At 41.8% G+C, this 22845-nt stretch overlaps 1 protein-coding gene across 1 annotated transcript in view; it reads right to left on the reverse strand.

Annotated features, from left to right (window-relative positions):
* Positions 1 to 22256, reverse strand: part of ENDOU (endonuclease, poly(U) specific) — a 79267-nt gene extending 57011 nt beyond the window's left edge. The window contains exon 1 of the mRNA XM_030198305.1: positions 22107 to 22256. Coding sequence (XP_030054165.1) covers positions 22107 to 22182 — 76 coding nt within the window. The 5' untranslated portion in view covers positions 22183 to 22256. The remainder of the gene's footprint in view (positions 1 to 22106) is intronic.
* Between the last annotated feature and the right edge of the window lie 589 nt (positions 22257 to 22845).

Here is a 22845-nt window from a genome sequence, read left to right on the forward strand (position 1 = left end):
AAAAATTGGCATTTATGAAGTACAGAAAAACATAGAAGAATAGAGAAAAGACTTTCTATACAGCATAAAACTCAAAGAAGTAAAGAGAGAAATACGTCTGGCAAAAGTGCAGGCAGAAGAAAACATGACTAGAGACATAAAGAGAGGTATATTAGGGAAAGAAGGAAGACTAGAAGTGGAAAGCTGAAGAAATAATATGTGGAGAGTTATGAGGAAAACGCAGACATACTAAACAAATAGGTCTGTTTTTTTAAATTTATTTCATGTTTATTGAACTTAACAATAACATATCTCATCATTCCGAGATTAAAAGAAAAAAGAATATAGAGATATGAAAATGGAGGAAGTGGACAACATGAGAAGTGATATAAAAAGTTTAGAAGAATGGTCTAATGTTTGACAGTTAAAATTTAATGCAAAGAAGTGTAGAGTGATGCACATGGGGTTTAGAAACCCAAAAGAGTTGTATTGGATAGAGGCTGATAAACACAGACAGGGAGAAGGACCTTGGGCTGATAGTGTTGGAGTGAAACCATGTGACAAGCAGGTGGTGTAGTCAGAAGGATTCTAGGCTACACAGAGAGAGGCCTATCCAGTAGAAGAAAGGAGGTGCTAATGCTTTTGTATAAGTCATTGGTGAGGCCCCATTTGGAGTATTGTGTTCAGTTTTGGAGGCTGTAGCTCACTACGGACATAAAAAAAACTTGAAGCGGTTCAGAAGAAGGAGACAAAAATAATATGAGGCTTGTGCCAAAAGATGTATGAGAAGAAACTGGAAGCCCTCAATATGTATACCCTAGAGGAAAGGAGGGGTAGGGAGGATATGATACAGATATTTAAATTCTTAAAAGATATTAAGATGTAAGATAATCTTTTTCAGAGATGGGGAAGTCGTAGAACTAAAGGTCATGAGTTGAGGTTGCAGGGTGGGACACTTAAGAGCAATGTCAGGATATATGTTTTCACAGAAAGGGTAGTAGATGCCTGGAATGCCCTCCCGTGGGAAGTTGTGGAGACAAGAACCGTGATAGAATTTAAGAATGCATGAGATAATCACGGAGGAACACAACACAGAAAAAAGATGGAATCCAATTCAAGCAAAATGACCTCATAACTAGAATGAGCTTTCACAGCAGCTTCAGAGGTTAGAATGTAAGACCAATGCCAGGTAGACTTCTAAGGTCTGGGTCCTATAAATGGCAAAAACAGATCAGGATCAAGGCTGGAGTGGACTTTGACAGCAACTCCAGTAGTTGGGAAGCAGGATCAGTGCTGGACAGACTTCTACAGGCAGGGAGAGTCAGAGATTAAGTATATCAGTGTTTAATCAAGAAGTGGAACCTGGGCAGAGTTCCAGACTCAACGCTGGCCACCGAGTTAGGCAGACTGGATGGACCATGCAGATCTTTGTCTGCCGACATTTATTATGTTACTGTTACTAAATGATAAAGGAGACGGGATGACTTCCCTCTGAGGAACAGCTAAAGAGGCTAGGGCTCTTCTGCCTATAACCTTTCTGCCAACCTTAATTTCTCTTTAGTGTCACTGGAAACCAGTTCTCCCACTACTGTTTTGAGCAAAGCATCATCCTTCTAGCATGCACCTTCTGGGACTAGATGGTAGCTAGATAGCTCAACCCCTAACTGCCCTTCCCTGTTCTCTGAAGGTAGGACACCAACTTGTTGGTGACCTGCCATTTCTGGCTGCCTTCTTTCTAAGGTTGTGGCTTCATAGCATGGATAATAAGATTACCAGGAAGTAGCATTCCTTTTGAAGAACTGCCAGGAATTCCCAACAACCAATGAGTCTGCAATTATGGTGCACACCTCCTCCACCCATTTGCTCTCTAAACTACTGCAGAGAAAGCAGATTTCATCACCACTACAATACAGTGAGCTGAGTTCTAACCACCACTCCATGTTATTAACATTTCTTTTGCACAAAAACTTTATACAGCAAATTTAAAAGTTGGGAGAATCCAGATATATTGAGGGACTTATAACTCACTCATGGAAAAATCCAAATGTTTAGTACATTACTAGGGTGTTCCCTTATTCCCTGCATTTCAAGTTCTCTCTCCAGCCCTCTTCCTTGTATATTCTCTCTGTAGGTGTCCCATGGGATTACAATAAGATAAGTGCTTGGGATCTTCAGAAGAATGGATGATTATTTATTTATTTTGATTTGGCAGTTTCATGCTGATTTCAAAAACTTGGAAGAATGATGAACAACGTGGGAATTTCAGAATCATACATTTTTTGTTTTTTTGCTTGTACCTGATCAAACAATTAAACAAGGGATTCTTCTCCCTTGCTCAGGCATCCCCAACAGTGTTACTGCACCTTTGAGAGTGAATCTTCCTACTGAAGTTTACCGAGTTGGAAACTATCAGTTTAAACTTTGTTGATGTCTTCTCCAAATGACAAATGACATTTGTGGCTCTCAAATAATACTCAGTGTTAGTATCTGGTTAGTAGCTGGCACTGAATATCAGTTACAGTGGTGACCGGTGGTACTATACGGATACCGGCAATATTGAGTCCCCTATCCAGATAGCTAATCTGATAAAATTAGGATAACCTTTTTGCAGTCCTAACTTTGTCTGGATAGTTATCCCATTCAAAGTGAATGGCCTGTGTCAACATTAGTGCATGTCAGCTGCTAGTATAGCTTAGTAAACAGGGGGGTTAATATCACTACTAACCTGATAAGAGGCAACTCTGCCCTAGGTCCATTCCTGCCCTGGTATTATGCAGATAGTACCGAGGAGGTTTGTAAGGAAATTCAGTGGCACTACCAAGTGGATAAGTGCCATTGAATATTTTTTATTGTGGCCGACAGTGTCTACATTGGTCACTGTACCTGGCCATAGGGAACATTACACAACTTTGTAGCCACCACAAATGCGTGAATCATTGAAGTCCTGAGTAAGCTGGCAAGTGTCTAGTCAATAAAAACAGAGAGACAGTGGAAACATTTTTTTTTTAAGTGTAAGCATTTGGAACCACTTTTTTCCCCTCTTCTCAGGAAAATCTTGGTGATATTAAAGTAAATTTTTTTCAAAATGTTGTGGATCTGATTTTCAAAAAAGGCTGAGCTCTTAAATTTATGCTTATTTTCAACCAAACTTAGAAACAAATTTTCAGCCAAAAATTCATCTTAATTTAGCAGTTTAAAAGTTATAGGGGCAATATTCAAAGTGATATAACTGGCCAGAAATGGGGCTATCCACTGATATTTAGTAGCACTTAAGCGATTAGTGCCACTGAATATCACCACAGACCACTAAAGTCAAAGCTGGCTATTTTGTGGGTGGTCCAGGGGAGGAGTCAGTACTTATGCAGTTAACTGCCAATATTCAGCACTTAACCACCTAGGTTTAGCAGTTAAATCAGGCCACATACAAGTCAGTCCTATCATTACGTGGAGTCACTTATGTGGTTAAATGCTGAATATCACACTTAACTGCATAACAGATAGCCAGTCAAATAAACCTGGATATTCAATGCTGTACACGGACATAGTCTAACTAAATATCTAGGAATAATGTTGATGGCAGCTAAAAAATGCTCACCACTGCCAGCTGAATATCAATACCTATGCTAATAAATTTAAGCTGGCCATTCATTTGCCTAGATTTCTAAGCCTAGTGGTGAAAATTAGTGCTAAGCTTCTAACTTTTTCCCTGCTCAGATCTGCCCCCGTTGCCACCCATTTTTTCTGCTCCTAAAATTTAGGAGTAGAGGGGTCCATTTACTAAGGTGTGCTGAAAAATGTCCTGCGGTAGTGTTTTAGGCACGCGCAGAAATATTTTTAAAGCACCTACAAAACATGCCTTTTTAAAGTTTTTGCCGAAAATGGACGTGTGGCAAAATGAAAATTGCTGCGTCCATTTTGGGTCTGAGACCTTGCCACCAGCCATTGACCTAGCGGTAAAGTCTCACGCGGTAACCAGGCGGTAATGACCTATGTGCAAGTCCAATACATGTGTCTGAAAATAAAAAGTATTTTTTGGACACGCATATCGGACATGCACCAAAAATGAAATTACCGCAAGAGCCACGCGGTAACTCCATTTTGGCTCACATTGGGCACGCGTAGATGCTTACGCAGCTTAGTAAAAGGACCCCATAGTGAAATTTGAGTATATTGTTATGCATTCAACCCTAGCAAATTTTCAGAGTTCAGTTTATGAGGGTAACTCTCATAATGCCAGGGCAGTTTAGGGGTAGAATTAGGTCAACTTTCCCTCTCAGTCTCTCAATTTCCCTTCTCTTTTCTTGGTTCTCTCTCTCTCTCCTTCATTAACACTCTTTTGCCCGTTCTATTTCATTCCTTTTTTTGTTCTTCATTTTTCTTCACTTTCATTCCATTGGGTTTCATTATCAGCACTAGGGTATAATTATCGATGAAGCTGCCATATTAGAATCTATAAGAAAATATGATTCTATCACATGCTTCAATTACAAGAATATTTTTATTGCTATAACCTGAGCTGTCTAGTAATTGTTCACTAGAACATAGGAATGCAACAGCTTAGCATGACTCAGGGCAGGCAGGAAATAGTAATAATACCAGCAGATTGGCTGTAGTTAATCTAATTAATAAGCTGCAATTACTGCAAAATATCGCAGTTAAATTGATATATGATTATTCACGTTATGACCATGTGACACCGCTGCTTAGACGGTTACACTGGTTACCAGTTTCTGCTTGGATAGCTCTTAAGATTGCCTGTACTGTATTTAACATACTGCAGCGGAACTGTTCCTCTCTTCTTCCGCAGTTGATAGCTTATCCAGCATTGTGGCTCTTGTTTCTATTCAACTTTGTTGTTAGGCTTTCCATCTGTTAGGAAAATTCGCTATCAAAGAATCCATGATGATTCTTTTTCTTTTCAGGCTAGTAAGTTGTGGAATTCCATACCTGAACAGGTTTGTGCTATTTCTAGTTATTTACAATTCCGCAAGGGACTGAAAACTTATATTTTTGATAAATATTTGAATGTCTAATTTTTGTAAGTTTTCCTAACTTTCTAAATCATGTTTCATATTTACGTAACCCGTTTAGATTCTTTATTGATTTTAGCGGGCTATAAATACACTGCATAGAATAAGAACAAAAGCAACATAAGCAGCGCCATACTGGGAAAAGACCAATGGTCCATCAAGCCCAGCATCCTATCTCCGACAGCAGCCAATCCAGGCTTCAAGAACCCGGCAACCCCCCCCCCCCCCAAAAAAAAAAAAAAATTTAATTTTTAATAATGTTCAATGGACTTTTCCCTCAGGAATCTGTCCAACCCCCCTTTAAACTCCGTAAGACCAGCTGCTGTCACTACATTTTCCAGCAACGAGTTCCAGAGTTCAACTACACGCTGAGTAAAGAAAAACTTTCTTCTATTTGTTTTAAATCTACCGTATTCTAGCTTCATCTTGTGCCCCCTAGTTCTATTGTTGTTTGAAAGTGTAAACAAACGCTTCACATCTGTCCACTCTACTCCGCTCATTATCTTGTAGACTTCTATCTTATCACCCCTCAGCCACCTTTTCTCACACAATGAAAGTGTTAATATACTAAGGGGCACTTTTACTAAAGTTTAGCACATGCTAATGGAATTAGTGCATGCTAAATGCTAAGAAGCCCATAGGTATAAAATGGGCTTCTTGCTATGTTATACTATTTGGCTCTTATAATCCACTAAATTCCATTGAGATTCTAATGGATAACATAAAAAGAAATCCTGCATATCAGGATAATTATTCCTTATCCCATAAACAAAATAAGTCTTTTCAGTACACAAAATTTTATTGACGTTTTAACAAAGAACAGAAAACATACAATAACCGTCTGTATGGTGGCAGAAACCCAAACAATTGTCCACATAATATTCAACATACTGAAATTAGAAGATACATCAAATATACCAGTATCATATATAGGATAACATAGCAAAATAATACCTTAGGACTCAGTAAAACATTGTTAAAATTAACCTGCCTAAGACAAAATGGCATAGAGGAATCAAAAGAGTATTTGTAATGGGATAATATCCCAAACTAATAATATGTTACAATGTAGGGACCTGAAATGTCAATGTGGACTAGAAAAGGTGGATATGGGAGACCAAATCTTGTGAACTGCTTTAGCCTTATTGGAAAATTCAGCAGTTACATTCATATATATGAATCATAAGAACTGTTGCCTACCAGAATGTTATGTTTAATGAAGCAGTAGATTTCCAATTATGCTAAATCATTTGAATAGTAAGTGCAATTAGGATGTGAAGCAATTTAGGGGGTCTTTTACTAAAGTTTAGCTCGAGTTATCTGCAGCAGAGCCCATTTTATTCCTATGGTCCTTGCTGCAGATAACTCGAGCTAAGCTTTAGTAAAAGACTCCGTTAGATTGCCAAACAGGCAAACGTTCAATAATAGGAAAGCATAATAGTCCAAACGTAAGACCAAAAGGTATGGATACAGGGACAATTAAAAAGCACGTGCATTCGGGAGATTTTTTACAAAGGCATGCTAGTGTTTTTAGCGCATGCTAAGTTTTAGCACCTGCTAAACACTAGAGATACCCATACATTCCTATGGGTATCTCTAGCGTTTAGGGCATGCTTGAAAGAGAAGGATGTCCATCTTTCGACATAAAACAGAAGATGGACGTCCTTCTCACAGAGACGTCCAAATCGGTATAATCAAAACTTGATTTTGGACGCCTCCAATTGCAGTCCATCGCAAGGACATCCAAATTTCAAGGGGTCGTGTTGGAGGTGTAGCGAAGGCGGGACTTGGGTGTGCCTAACACTTGTACATCTTTGACCCATAATCGAAAAAAGCAAGGACGTCCCTGACACTTGGACGTTTTCACCTGGACGTGTTTTTTTTATGAATAAGGCACAAAAAGGTGCCCGAAATAACCAGATGACCACCGGAGGGAATCGGGGATGACCTCCCGTTACTCCCCCAGTGGTCACTAACCCCCTCCCACCTTCAAAAAACATTTTTAGAAATATTACGTGCCAGCCTCTATGCCAGCCTAAAATGCCATACTCAGGTCTATGACAGTGCATGCAGGTCCCTGGAGCAGTTTTAGTGGGTACTGCAGTACACTTCCGACAGGCGGACCCAGGCCCATACCCCCCTACCTGTTACGTTAGTGGAGGAAAGAGCGAGCCTTCCAAAACCCACCAGAAACCCACTGTACCCATATATAGGTGCCTCCTTCACCCGTAAGGGCTATGGTAGTGGTGTGCAGTTGGAGGTAGTGAGTTTTGGAGGGGTTTTGGGGGGCTCAGAACACAAGATAAGGGAGCTATGTTCCTGGGAGCAATTTATGAAGTCCACTGCAGTGCCCCCTAGGGTGCCCGGTTGGTGTCCTGGCATGTCAGGGGGACCAGTGCACTACAAATACTGGCTCCTCCCACGACCAAATGCCTTGGATTTGGCCGGGTTTGAGATCGCCGGCATTAGTTTCCATTATTGCCAGAAACCAATGCCGGCCATCTCTAAAGCCGGCCCAAATGTTGAGATTTGGCCGGCTCCGACCGTATTATTGAAACGAAAGATAGCCGGCTATCTTATTTCGATAATATGGTTCGGACTCCACTTTACGGATCCAGCCATATAGATGGCCGGCGCCGTTCAATTATGCCCCTCTTATGCATTCAGCTTCTCCTACTTAAGCGCACAACTATGGAACGGACTCCCAAAAGCTGTGAAAATAATCCATGACCATCTAAACTTCAGGAAATCACTAAAAACCACCCTCTTCAAAACGGTTTACCCTACTGATCCAACGTAAATCCCCACACCCAGCAACACAACACAACCAATGATCGAACTGGACAATATACAATCTTCATCCCTTCCATCCTCATGGTGCCTGATACACACTGTAAAGGGAATGTGGAAAACCGTAGGGACCTGGGAGAAACACAGGGAACCAGATCCTACAACCCCCAAAAAGCCACAGAGGAGATTCTCCCTTACCGGCCGCTTTTACCCAAGAGACAACTTAGGGGCAAGAACTACAAATCCCAGCAGCCACCTTGGAAAAAAGAGAGACAAACCAGGGTGCATTCACAAGTGTCACCAGAAGGGGGCTGCAGGAGAAGGAGTAATACTAATTCTCCAACCTGGGGGAAAGAGAGGTGGAACAGGTGGGAAAAAGAAGAGAAAAAACCCGAAAGGGTTAATGAGGAAGATGAGGAGCAGCTGGGAAGAGGGTGGGGTGAGGAGAGTATGGACTGGTCTCCTGAGAAGGAGAAGGAGGAGTTTGGGCCTTGGTCCATGGAGCTGACAGTACCCGAGCCAACCCTGGAGGAGCCCATGGATGTATCAGCTCTGGCCCAGAGAAAGCCACAGAAGTAAGACAATCCCTGGCTAAGCGGGCCAGAGAAAGAAAGGGGTCATGCGGGAGGAGGTCAGAAGAGTAAGTAAAAGTCTGACCAAGAGGGTGGGACCCCAGGCTTTGAGCCCGCGCAAAGCCAGAGGAACTGTGGATTTAAAAAGTCAAGTTATATTGCTGTTTTTGAGAGCTTGGGGATGCAGGAACTCTGGATTTAAAACCCCAAGTTATATTGCTGTTTTTGAGAGCTTGGGGATGCATGAACTGTGGATTTAAAACCCCAAGTTATATTGCTGATTTTGAGAGCTTGGGGGCGACTGGAACTGTGGATTTAAAACCCCCAAGTTATAATGTTATTTTGGAGAGCTTGGCTACCTGAATGGTGAATTTTAAAGCCAAGCTGTATTGAGCTGTTTTTTTCTCATGTGTTTTGAGCCCGGGCTGGATGGGGACTGTGTTATAACAAGCCTGGGTGGTGCTAAATAAGACTTTCTTTCTTTTGGAGCCGCTCCGCCCAAGGAAACCGGGAAAAGGGGAACCAGCGGCTGAAGCCTGCGCTGTGTTCTACCAAGCTGAATGAGAGAACAATAAAAGGGAAAAGTGCGTGTTTGATCCTGATGTTGTTTTATTTGTTTTGTTGAAAAAGACTTGTATGCTAGAGGCTGCTGAGAAGGGCGGATAGCCCTCGAGGCTGAGCGACGCCCAGCAACCTATTACAACACCTACCTCATTTCTACCACAATATAACCTGTATTTGTTATCAACCGACTGCCGTACGCCTGTACGGTACTATGTAAGCCACATTGAGCCTGCAAATTGGTGGGAAAATGTGGGGCACAAATGTAACAAATAAATAAATAAACAGTGGAACACACTACCAAAAGACTTGAAAACCATATACGACCATCTACACTTCAGAAAGACACCCAAGACCCACCTGTTTAAAAAGGCATACCCTACAGATCCAATGTAAATGCCTGATCTCTGCGACACAACAACGCAAATGTTTGTAATGGCCATCACTGAACTCTCCCGTCAAATGATTCCTCTATGTGGTCCTACCACATGAACCTTACCCTGTCTGGACAGAAGTAAAATTGTATGAACTTTCCAATGACTCACACTCGTGGCAGCCCATAGAGAAAGGGTACCCGCTAAATAAATCAGATGAATAGAACCATATTACCTCATATCAACATAATATAAACATAGGCATATGGGAAAGTGAGCATATAAATATTAATAAAGCTGTTTATAAAATTCAATAGAGCATTATGCAAATTGAATGTAGAAATAGCAGGAAATAATATATGGGAACAATATAAATTCACATCATTGATAAAGCATAATCAGAAAATCTCACATGTGCAGATATTAAAGTAATAGATAGAAGCACGTGGTAAACATGGAACTCATGGTGAGCTTCATACTGAAGTGAAAAACCAATTCAACTCATTTTGGTATTACGGATCAAGGTTCGGAAAAGCTCCGAATCAGTGTAAGAAATGGTATGATTGTGAAAAGTTACCTTCATTTTGATCAGATATAATAGGCCATATTGGGCCCCGAGATCTTTTAGATCTTGCTGCATTGAAAGAAAGGTCTTGCGCTTCACCTCTGTGGTAGCTACCAGATCCAGTATGATCAAAATTTTGCATCCCTAAAGTATAAGTGAAGCTTTGCTTTTGGCAGCCATAAGGATCTGTAGTGCTTGAGGATACTGAAGAATTTTAGCCACTATGGGGTGGGAATGTTTCAACCCAGATTGCAATTCCAAAGAAAATTCCAAGTCTAAAAGTTTAAGAAGCCAGTTGACCAGAAATAAGATGATATCTGTATCCTTGGTCCCCTCCAGAAGACCGAGAATTCGTACGTTATTTATTCTGCTTCGGTTTGCTAGATCTTCAAGAAAATGACTTGGGGTCATCTTTGACTCTTCTCTCTCCTTCTCTGCTCATATCCAGCAGATTGCCAAGACCTGTCGTTTCTTTCTTTACAACATCCGTAAAATCCGCCCCTTTCTTTCCGAGCACTCTACCAAAACCCTCATCCACACCCTTGTCACCTCTCGTTTAGACTACTGCAATCTGCTTCTTGCTGGCCTCCCACTTAGTCACCTCTCCCCCCCCCCCCCCCAGTCGGTTCAAAACTCTGCTGCCCGTCTCGTCTTCCACCAGGGTCGCTTTACTCATACTACCCCTCTCCTCAAGACCCTTCACTGGCTCCCTATCCGTTTTCGCATCCTGTTCAAACTTCTTCTACTAACCTATAAATGTACTCACTCTGCTGCTCCCCAGTATCTCTCCACACTCGTCCTTCCCTACACCCCTTCCCGTGCACTCCGCTCCATGGATAAATCCTTCTTATCTGTTCCCTTCTCCACTACTGCCAACTCCAGACTTCGCGCCTTCTGTCTCGCTGCACCCTATGCCTGGAATAAACTTCCTGAGCCCCTATGTCTTGCCCCATCCTTGGCCACCTTTAAATCTAGACTGAAAGCCCACCTCTTTAACATTGCTTTTGACTCGTAACCACTTGTAACCACTCGCCTCCACCTACCCTCCTCTCTTCCTTCCCGTTCACATTAATTGATTTGATTTGCTTACTTTATTTATTTTTTGTCTATTAGATTGTAAGCTGTTTGAGCAGGGACTGTCTTTCTTCTATGTTTGTGCAGCGCTGCGTACGCCTTGTAGCGCTATAGAAATGCTAAATAGTAGTAGTAGGTACTGGATTGAACTTGCAACAGGGACACTTCTGACCTTTAAACAATATTGCTTTTGAGTCATACAAAAAGATGATGAAAATTCAAGGTAATGAACCAAATGCTTGGAATTATCCCCATATAACAATTTATGCATTAAACAAGCCAACTTAAATTGAATCCTAGAGTTAACATTAAGCCAATGCAAATCATACAATAGCGGAGTAGCATTTAACATATGCTAATTCCATTAGCATGCGCTAAACTTTAGTAAAAGGGCCCCTAAGTCTTTTTAGAACTCTGCGCTGTCACAGCTCTGCCATGCCTTCTGCCCAATGCATATTTTTCCTGAGGGTTCCACAGCGTTTCCTGGGGCGACCACTCCTTCCTGTGCCACAGCTCTGTCTACTGACTGATGCTGAATCCTTAGGGCACATGCGCCAAAGACATAATTTTGTGCTCCTGTGGCAGCAATGTCGGAGGACCCCACAGAGAGCATCACTTCCTGCCTTGCCGTATTTAAGGAGCCTTCTGCTTGGTCCCAGTGCCTTTGCAACAAAGTCTTCTGGTCTGCTCGTGTGTGTTCCAGCCAAGTCCTGGCTTGTTCCACTTTCTGCCTTGATTGTCTTCACATTCCAGCCCAGTCTTGTCTTGTCTTCAGGTTTCAGTCTAGCCTTGTCTTCAGGTTCCAGCTGTGCCTTGTCTTCAACTTCCAGCCCAGTTTTGTCTTCAAGTTCCAGTCCAGCCTTGTCTTCATGTTCTAACCGTGTCTTGTCTTCATGTTCCAGTCCAGCTTTATCTTCAGGCTCCAGCCATGCCTTTTCTTCAAGTTCCAGTCCAGCCTTATCTTCAAGCTTCGGTCCTGCCTTGTTTCCTAAATCCTGCCTTGCCTGTCGTGTTTCTTGTCTTAAGTTCTGTCTGTCTTGTATTGTTCTGTCTGGACCCGGTTCTTGCCCTGCCTTGCCTTACCTCGTCTGGATCCAGCTTTTAACCTTATTTGCCTAGCCTTGTCTTGCCTTGTCTGGATTCAATTCCAGCCCTGTTTGCTTTGCTTGCCTTGCATCCTCCGAGTCCAGTTCCTGCCCAGTCTGTCAACTCTTGCCCACCTTGTTTTCAATGAAGTCCTGCTTGCCTTGTCTTCTGCCAAACTTTGCCTAAAGTGCTGTGCCTAGCCCAAGTGATTCACCTGCCATAGTCAGTCCTGGCTACAGTCCAAGGGCTTACGTCCCCTGGACTGTGACATGCGCTAGATGACCCTAGTCAGTTGGGTGGAAGACACAGATGTTGTGTACCCAAGGCTGCAGACTGTGCTTTCATTTAAAATGACACCTGAAATGTCAGTGGCATTTCCTATGTCATTATTATAAACTAAAAAACTGAGAAGTTTCCTGGCATGCAGTGGGGGCATGTACTACCACCAAGCTCCTGTGGTAGTGCCAGATTGGCACGTGGCAAGCCCGCTGTGGACTTGCCACACCCTTGAAAAAGTGCCCCTAAATTTGCACTGTGGACATTTTCTTTTTTTAACCTTCCCCCCCCCCCCCCACCAGCTTGTCCTCCATCCCATCCACCCTTCTCAGCGCCCCCCCCCCCCCCCCCCCACACACACACATGGGATCTAAATGAAGCAGCACTGTTGATGCTATAGTCCAAAATGTCAAGCTGTAGTAAGTTCTTCAAGGAGTTCTTCAAAATTCTGCAACTCTTCTTGCTTTTTCCTATGTGATATCTACATCCTCCCACCCTATTTTTATGAATTACTTGATTTCCTCATTATTTTATTCTATAAACTGGCTGTATTCCTATTCATCAATAAAGAGATTAAATAAATAAATATGCAGAATGAGCATGAAATTATAATTAGCTGAGCAAAATGCAGTTCTTTGTCAATTGATGTTTACTGTTTGAATTGATCCAAAGGATGGGTGGAGTGGGGTCTCCTTCCAGTTTGGGTTATTATTAACCCAATTATTAAGTTTAAATTTCATCAGCCCCAAGTCCCACAGGCATCACAGAGGGGGCACAATTGTAAAATCAGTTAATACTAATTTGCTAGTCACACACACCCACAAGGAGTACTCCTGGCTGCCTGTACTGTAGCAGGACTTGCTTATCCACTCTTACCCTAGTCAAGATTATACTCACACACCTTTCTGCCCTATTTTCTAACTCCTTCTACTCTACCTTATCTAGGTGTTCCATTTTCGCTTAAACCCTTTGCTGTCTAATAAAATGTTTTATTACATATTATGTTGATATTGTAATGTAGCACACTTTCACGCTATACCCTGTATTGGTTCAATATTTTTACTGCTGTAATTGTCTATTGCCTATGTTGGACTTATTCTTGCTGTACACCACCTTGAGTGAATATTTTCAAAAAGGTGGTAAATAAATCCTAATAAATAAAATAAAATCAATAAATATAGAATAGCACAGCGCAACAGAAAATAAGGCTTGTATGTGTTGTGTTTACGTGCTGTGCATTTGGCAAACTAATATGTTCTTGGAAGCTCTCATTTAGGTGCAGGGCAGTGCCTGAGACAACAGGATGCTTTTAACCCTTGGCTGTCTGCATAGTGCAGTGCAGAAATGTGGTAAAACCTCTTTGTGTTTTACCCTTCTCTCCAACTCTTCATATTTCTGTCTTCTCTTTCTGCACTTTCTCTATCTTATTTTTGTTACATTTGTACCCTGCACTTTCCCACTCATGGCGGCTTACATGGGGCAATGGAGGGTTAAGTGACTTGCCCAGAGTCACAAGGAGCTGCCTGTGCCTGAAGTGGGAATCAAACTCAGTTCCTCAGGACTAAAGTCCACCACCCTAACCACTAGGCCACTCCTCCACCTTCACCTTTCCTATCGCTCTTCATACTTTCTCTATCTCTCTTTTTTCCCAAATATTTCCCTTTTTTTTCCTTTTCAACACAACTGTGGTAAGAAAGAAAAATGCATCCTATAAAATGTTTGGCTCAATATTTCCATTGACTTGAGGCTAAAGTGGATATAAACGTTTCAGACATTGCACAACTTATAACACGACTTGAGAATATGGGAAAAGATGTGGTATAACTTACAAGCTTATACTTCTGATTTTTAAAGTATTGCAATCAGGCCAATCGCTTTACCCATCAAGGGCAGTAATGCCATATACCCTAGTCAGAAGTCTTTGCTCTTCAGTCAAAACCTACTGTTTGTGCCCTCATTTAGGGGCCCTTTTACCAAGCTACAGTAAAAGAGTCCCTGTGCTAGCAGCAGCCAGTGTTTTTGCCGCGTGCCAAGGCCCCTTTTATCACAAAGGATAAAAAGGTTGAAGAAAGAAACGGACATTGCCGACCAGTTAAATCACCGAATATCGGGCCCCTTATACAGTATATTGCATTTTGCAAAACATTTATACAAAAATGAATTTTATTTTGCAAAATACAATATATAAGGTTTTTATATAGTTTTGTAAGTTGCATATAATTGTGTTCACAGGGACTGGCACAATAAGCATTTTTTAAACATCAATTTATTTCAGGTACCCTGAAGCAGCAACATGCGAAACATGGTCCATGTTGGGACTCAAGAAGATAAGTAAAAAAAACTTCTTTGTGTGTTAATATCATCGGTTTGAATAATATAGTTGCATTATTTTTACACTATACAATATATGATATAAAAAATGTTGAAAATGTTAAGGTACTAAGGGGACCTTTCACTAAGTTGCAGTAAGCACTAACATGTGGGGCGCGTTCAGACATCCCATAGTAATTTTGGGATCTGCTCGTGCTACACATGTGCTAAAAGATATTGTTTATTTTTTAGCACTGGGGACGTGTTTGGGGAGCGAAGAATAGGCATGCCCAGTGCTAATCAGTTAGCTCATCTACATGGCCAAATGCCAACCAATTAGTGCACGGCTAGCATGCGAGCCCTTACCAAGGCACCTACAAATTAGGTGTCAGTAAGGGCTCAAGCGCTAATGGCCACATGCTAATTGGAAAATTAGTGTGTGGCCGCTAATGGAGGAAATAGGAAATGTGGCCATTTTACAGCCACGCTAAATGTGGCCTCGGTATGCAGAGAAACCCACATGCTAGTCATAGCAAGGGTCATTTTTTAGCACAGCTTAGTAGAAGGGTCCATAAGTGTGCAATGATTTACAGCATTGTTGGACATACAGCGGACATTATGGGTCTGTGGTGGTCCCGTTAACAATATGAGCACACTAAAATATTCTTAACAAATTTTGATATTATGTAGTAGGTGCTGTAATTCTTGTTAGTAACGGTGGGATACTTTTGATATATTGCAGTGACTTCTTCCTCTAGAGTTCAGTGACATTTGATTGTCCTCTCTTCATGGGTTAGAGTATTCTATAACCAGCATACATAGGACTAGATTCTATGGGGCCGAAATTCAGACCGTGGGAGCATAGGCGCCCCATATAAGAGGCTTGGGGAGGCTAAGCCTCCCCAGCCCAATCGTGGACTTCTGTTTTGTGACCTCCAGCCCGCCCTCCCACCCTCCGCGCGTGTATGTTTTATCTTTTTTACTTCCGTGTAGCAACGTGACGTCGCTTCCATGGAGAGTATGGAGGAACGTGACATCGCTTCCATGGAGAGTACGGAGGTAAGCTCCGCCCGTGGCAGCAACGTGATGTTGCTTCCACGGAGATGGAGGTAAGCTCCGCCCCCTTTAGCCTCCCCAAAACAGTTGGCTACCGACCGTCTATGCGTGGGAGGGAGCCCGGCTATCTCCCGCTGCCTACAGTTAGCCCAGATATTCAATGCCAGATCACTTTCATCAAACCGGCATTGAATATTTGGTTTATTTTTAGCTGGTTCAAAGTTAACCGGTTATGTCGATATTCAAAGTTAGTCGTTTAACTTTAAACCGGCTAAAGATATTCCAGCTGTTTAATTGGCCTGATGTAGCTCCTTAAAATTGCTGGATGTGAATTGAATATTTGGAGATATCCAGTTATATCGCGCGATATAGCCAGTTATCTCATAGGTGCTAACTGGGAATATTCAGCAGAGAACAAACAGCTATCCCCAGCTCAATATCGCTGGATAGCCGGTTAAGTGCTGTTCTTGCCTGATTAAATATTTTGTATATCGGGGAGTATATATCATGCCTAGAAAATGGCACTGAAAAAATATATACCTAGCCGTATTCTATAAAATACACCTAAATTTCCATGCAGTTTATAGAATATGCCGAGTGCCCATCCGTGTGACTAAATTTAGTCACAGGCAATTACACCAAGTAAAACTTGGTATAAATGTCGACATCTAAATTAGACATAGGCCAGGTATATTCCATAACAATGCGCATATATTTTAGAAATGCCCATGAAACGCCCATTCCGTTCCCATGGCCATGCCCCTTTTTCAACTATGCAACTTAGAATTTAAACGTATCACGTTACAGAATACACTTAGTTATGCACATAAATTCTAATTAATGCCAATTAGTGTCAATAATTGCTTGTTAAGTGGCAAGTATCAGCACTGATTGGCTTGTTAACTAATTAAGGGGCCCTTTTCCTAAGGTGCACCGAAAAATGGCCTGCCCTAGTGTAGGGACATGTTTTGGACACCTGCAAAAAAGGCCTTTTTTTTGGGGGGGGGGGGGGGGCAAAAATGGATGTGTGACAAAATTAAAACCAGTGCGCGTCTAATTTCAGCCTCAGATCTTACTGCCACCCACTGACTTGGCAGTAATCATGCCCCCTTGTAGTTGCTCACTCTGGATTTTGCATGCGCAATTTATAGAATACCGACCAATGGCAGTTACGTGCATAATTGCTAATTACTGCTAATGAGCACCAATAAAGATCAATTATAATCAATAATTGGTTGCAAATGCCAATCAGCAGCTAATGAATCTATTATGGTACGCATGCAACTGCCTTGATTTTAAACCTTATACTCACAACCTTGCACACTAATCATAAAATTGTTTGTGCAACTATATAGAATTAGAGAGTATATGTATATTCAGTGCTGCGGACTATCCAGATAATGGAGCTGAATGTATGCATTTTTGAAAAACATCATGGCCAGAGCCTTTCAGTTTTACAAATGAATGGATCTGAGGGAATTCCAAAAGCATGTTTCACCGCTGACTTAAGGAATCTGAGTTCAAGCCTAAGGGGAAAGTTGTCATATCAATAATACCACAGCCGCACTGATCTTTAATTGCTCTCATAACAGCAATCTCAAAATAGAAGCCAAGAATTTATGAGGATAAATATTTCCCATGTTGTTTCATATCAGTTTTGTATAAAATGACAGGATTTGAGAGTCTTTTTAATGCCATTAATAGCTTGCATTCTTTCCCAGTATGAGTGCATCATATATGCATGGAAGCCAACTTTTTAAAATTATTGGGGGTGCTAAGCCCAGTGGAAATAACCCCTCCCTGGATATATATACAAGGAATTTTCTCAATATTGGGGGTTACAGAGCTGGCTCCTATGCATATATGAGCCATTAGGCATGTGTGAACAGTACATTCATGCTCGCACTATTTCCTGATTCTTCAGAAACAGTGCACCCTTTTTGCAACTAGCGAGGGGCACACTCTTCGCAGATAGTGCGTACTTTTTGAGAACAGTATGCACTTTTTTGAAGGAGCGGACACTGTTTCCAAAAGAGTGTGCACTGTTAATGATATTGCTCTTCAAACACCTCCCCCCCCCATAAAAAATACTCCAAACAAAATTCCCATTAATGACATGGGAAACAATACAGATATAACAACAATAACAAAAAGCAGACTCTATGTCTGTAGAAATTTAAATTAGAATAAGGGCTAAATATTCAGATGGAGGAGATGAGCGTTATGCTGACCACTGCCGGCGTTATTCCCGGATATTCCTACTTTACATCTGGAACCCTTAGACTACTGGTTCAATCTCTAATTTTCTCACAGATAGATTACTGCTATATACTCGGTTGTAAGGAGCAGGTCCTAAAAAGACTACAAACTGTACAAAGCAGAGCTGCTCGATTTATTTTTATAGAACCCCATTTTGAGCGAGCCACTCCTTTATTAATTGGATTACATTGGCTCCCCATTAAAGCCAGGATCTCTAGATATGGCATGGACTGGTTCCAGATTATATGATGACACAAAGTTATTCAAAGTCGTCAACTCGCGACAGGATTATGAAAAATTACAGGAGGACCTTACGAGACTGGGAGACTGGGCGGCTAAATGGCAGATGACGTTTAATGTGAGCAAGTACAAGGTGATGCATGAGGGAAAAAAAGAACCCGAATTATAGCTACATCATGCAAGGTTCCACGTTAGGAGTTACGGATCAAGAAATGGATCTGGGTGTCGTCGTCGATAACACGCTGAAACCTTCTGCTCAGTGTGCTGCTACGGCTCGGAAAGCGAATAGAATGTTGGGTATTATTAGGAAAGGTATGGAAAACAGGTGAGAGGATGTTATAATGCCGTTATATCTCTCCGTGGTGCGACCGCACCTTGAGTATTGTGTTCAATTCTGGTCGCCCATCTCAAGAAAGATATAGTGGAATTGGAAAAGGTGCAGTGAAGGGTGACGAAAATGATAGTGGGGATGAGACGACTTCCCTATGAAGAAAGACTAAGGAGGCTAGGGCTTTTCAGCTTGGAGAAGAGACGGCTGAGGGGAGACATGATAGAGGTATATAAAATAATGAGTGAAGTGGAACAGGTGGATGTGAAGCGTCTGTTCACGCTTTCCAAAAATACTAGGACTAGGGGGCATGCAATGAAACTACAGTGTAGTAAATTTAAAACAAATCGGAGAAAATGTTTCTTCACCCAATGCGTAATTAAACTCTGGAATTCGTTGCCGGAGAATGTGGTGAAGGCGGTTAGCTTGGCAGAGTTTAAAAGGGGGTTAGACGGTTTCTTAAAGGACATGTCCATAAACCGCTACTAAATGGACTTGGGAAAAATCCACAATTCCAGGAATAACATGTATAGAATGTTTGTACGTTTGGGAAGCTTGCCAGGTGCCCTTGGCCTGGATTGGCCACTGTCATGGACAGGATGCTGGGCTCGACGGATCCTTGGTCTTTTCCCAGTGTGGCATTACTTATGTACTTAAAGGCTCTCAATACAGTCCATTCACCTAAAAAAAAAAAACAATTCAGCCAGTAATGGAGCAATGGTTCACCGTTGAAATATGTATATATATGGAAAGGTGGGGGGGGGGGGGGGGGGGGGGGGGGGAGTCTCATCGATCACCAGGTTAGCACCCCACTAATCTTTCAAGGGTGATCCATTTAGAAAAAAAACCCTTTGGTGATTATTGTAATCATTGACAAAAACCTGCTCCGTCCATATAATTTATAACAACAAATGTGATTGCTGTTTAAGTAATAATCAGTCTAATCGAATAGCATTAAATTGAGTGACTGGCAATAAGCTTGAAAAGTAATACAGGACAACACTTATCTTCTGGCTCAATGAGTTCAGATTATCCAGCTTATTTTCGAAAGAGAAAGACGCCCATATTTCAACCCAAATCGGGAGATGGACGTCTTTCTCCCGTGAGCGCCCAAATCGGTATAATCGAAAGCCGTTTTTGGGCGTCTTCAACTGCAATCTGTCGCAGAAACGACCAAAGTTGATGGGGGCGTGTCGGAGGCATGGTGAAGGTGGGACTGGGGCGTGGTTATCGGCCAAACAGAAATGGGCGGCTTTCGCCGATAATGGAAAAAAATAGCCGTTTTTAGCGAGAATTTAGGTCACTTTTTTTTGGACCCTTTTTTTTCACGAACAAGTCCCCAAAAATTGCCCTAAATGACCAGATGACCACCGGAGGGAATTGGGGATGACCACCCCTGACTCCCCCAGTGGTCACCAACCCCCTCCCACCCAAAAAAAAAAACAACTTTAAAAACTTTTTTTTCCAGCCTGTATGCCAGCCTCAAATGTCATACCCAGCTCCATCACAGCAGTATGCAGGTCCCTGGAGCAGTTGTTAGTGGGTGCAGTGGATTTCAGGCAGGTAGACCTAGGCCCATCTCCCCTCCTACCTGTTACACTTGTGGTGGTAAATGGCTGCCCTCCAAACCGCCCCCAAAACCCACTGTACCCACATGTAGGTGCCCCCTTCAGCCATAAGGGCTATGGTAATGGTGTAGAGCTGTGGGGAATGGGTTTTGGGGGGCTCAGCACCCAAGGGAAGGGAGCTATGGACTTCAAAGGTAGTTAACGTTTTTTTTTATTTGTTACAAGTGCCCCCTATGGTGCCCGGTTGGTGTCCTGGCATGTGAGGGGGACCAGTGCACTACGAATCCTGGCCCCTCCCACAACCCAATGCCTTGGATTTGTTTATTTTTGAGCTGGGAGCCTTCGGTTTCCATTATCGCTGAAAAACGAAACCGCCCAGCTCAAATCCGCACAAATCTGATGCATTTGGCTGGCACAAACCGTATTATCGGAAAAAATATGGACTCCCATTTTTTTTCGAAAATACAGTTTGTCCCGGCCCTTCATGTACCCATTCACGGAGATAGACGCCCATGGAGATGTGCGTTCGCATTTGATTATGCCCCTCCACATGAACCATTTAATAGAAACATCTTCACATAAAGCCTCTCTTGGAGCCAGGGACCCTCTCATACTTCCTCCACCAAATTTTTAAAATGTGGTATATAAATCAGTACTTTCTGCTGATTTCACCTATATTGGAACCAAATGTTGAAACTCTTTCCCAAAACCTATTAGATTTCATCCTACCTATTTACAATTCCAAAAATTGCTAAAAACTACATTCTTTACCAGTTCATTCCAGAATTCATTAGATTAGTTAACATAACAACAACCCGTTGATAATCTTCTTGTCTCTTTTCTGTATTGTGAATCTATCAATATATTCACTATTGTAGTTTATTTGCTAATCTGTTAATCTCAGCCACTTCATCATACTACTTCACTGTTGTTGAAATTCAAACTCTGGATTTTTAATCTAAACTGAAGCCACATTGAACTGGAGCTTGTTTTCGGGATAATGTAGGATATAAATGTAATAAATAAATAATATTCAATGCCAGTTAAGTTGATATTCAGAATTTAACTGGCCATGGGTTTCTGCATCAAGATAGGACTGTATTTTATATTTATTTATTTTATTTATTAGGATTTATTTACCGCCTTTTTGAAGGAATTCACTCAAGGCGGTGTACAGTAAGAATAAATCAAACATGAGCAATAGGCAATTAGGGCAGTAAAAATATTTGAACAACAATACAAAGTATGGCATGGTATACTACTTGCAATGACAACACAATATGCACTAGAACATTATAATTGGTAGTGAAGGGTAAGGCAAAGTTGTAACATATAAATGAGTAAGAAAGTAGGAAGAATTAGAACATAAGGTGATTGATTTGAAGAACGTTGGTCCATTTATGCACTTACCCTGTCTGGTTAAGTGCTGACTTTGCCCCCAGAATGCCCCCAAATAGCTGGTTTTCACTTCGGCACTAACCGCTAATTTTCAGCAGCAATAACCAATTAAGTGCCACTGAAAATTAGCAGATAGTCCTGAAGCGATTTCACTGGTGAGCAGCCATTTTGAATATCGACCAGTAAAACTTTAAAATTTGTACAAACAAAGGGTCTGCTTTTTGATGCTATCTTTCTGGTCTGCGATCTGCAGCCTCTATTGTGTTGGTTTCTAAATTACGGGGGGGGGGGGGGGGGCATTATGTGCATGTATGTGTGTCCATGTATGTGCATGCATGAGGGAGGTTTATACTGCTGCTGCCTGGGGCAGTGTGTCTGTGTCTGTGTGTTTGTGTGAGGGAAGCTTATACTGCTGCTGCCTGTGCTTTACCTGTTCTGTGGTGGGCAGTGTGTTTGCATGTGTGTGTGTGTGTGTGTGTTGGTACTTTTCAGTAGCATTAAATCTGTACAAAAATAATAGTTTTTCTTGAAATCATTTTGAATGTAAGCTTTCTATATGTTTATTTTTTTTTAAACTTTCTATATTGCCTTTCGAGGGAAATCAGAGCAGTGCACAATAAAATAAATATACTGTACTTACTTGTACTAGGACAGGTCTCAAAGGCAACACAGCAGGTAATCCCAGTAAGGGCAGCAACCAGGAGACAGAACTTCATTGTCCTCTAAAGCAGGAGATGCAACATAAGAAACTTCTTTTTCCTCTCACAGTCCAGATCTCATCAGACTCTGACAGCTACTTCACCAGCAGTGTCTTTTATTCTGCTGGTAAAAGAGCATGCCTTCTTTTTTTTTTTAGGAGGAAGCTGCAGGTGTACTCCTGCCCACCTATTGAAAGGGTGGAAACTGGAAACACCGCATACTTATGTAATAAGTGCAAACTGGGACGCCTGTCTTAGTAATATAAGTGATATAATTTAAGAATTCCTTCCTGTGTGACCCGAGTGTTGAAACAGATGATGAATCTGGCTCCCTTCTCTACCCCCCACCCCCCTTTTGCCAGTTTTTTCAGGACTTCTGTCTGTTACTTCCAGACATTGTGATGGTTGCCTCTCCTTGAGGGGATTATATTGAGAGAAAGTTGGCTTGAGGAAAAATCAGAAGGCTCCCATGAATGAGAAGCAGTTAGATTTGACATGGTGTTTTCTTATGTGATCAGTAAGCACATGGCCAGTAATTTTTGTTTTTCAGATTAACTCTGCTATTTTGCCAGGCACTGAACTCAAGCTAAATTGGTCTGTAGTTTCTCTAATCAACCCTGAAGCCTTATTAAAGACTGGTGTTATGTCAGCCCACCCTCCAATCCTCAGGTACTGTAGCTG

This window comes from Microcaecilia unicolor, chromosome 3 (assembly GCF_901765095.1).
Source record: "Microcaecilia unicolor chromosome 3, aMicUni1.1, whole genome shotgun sequence".
NCBI lineage: Eukaryota > Metazoa > Chordata > Amphibia > Gymnophiona > Siphonopidae > Microcaecilia > Microcaecilia unicolor.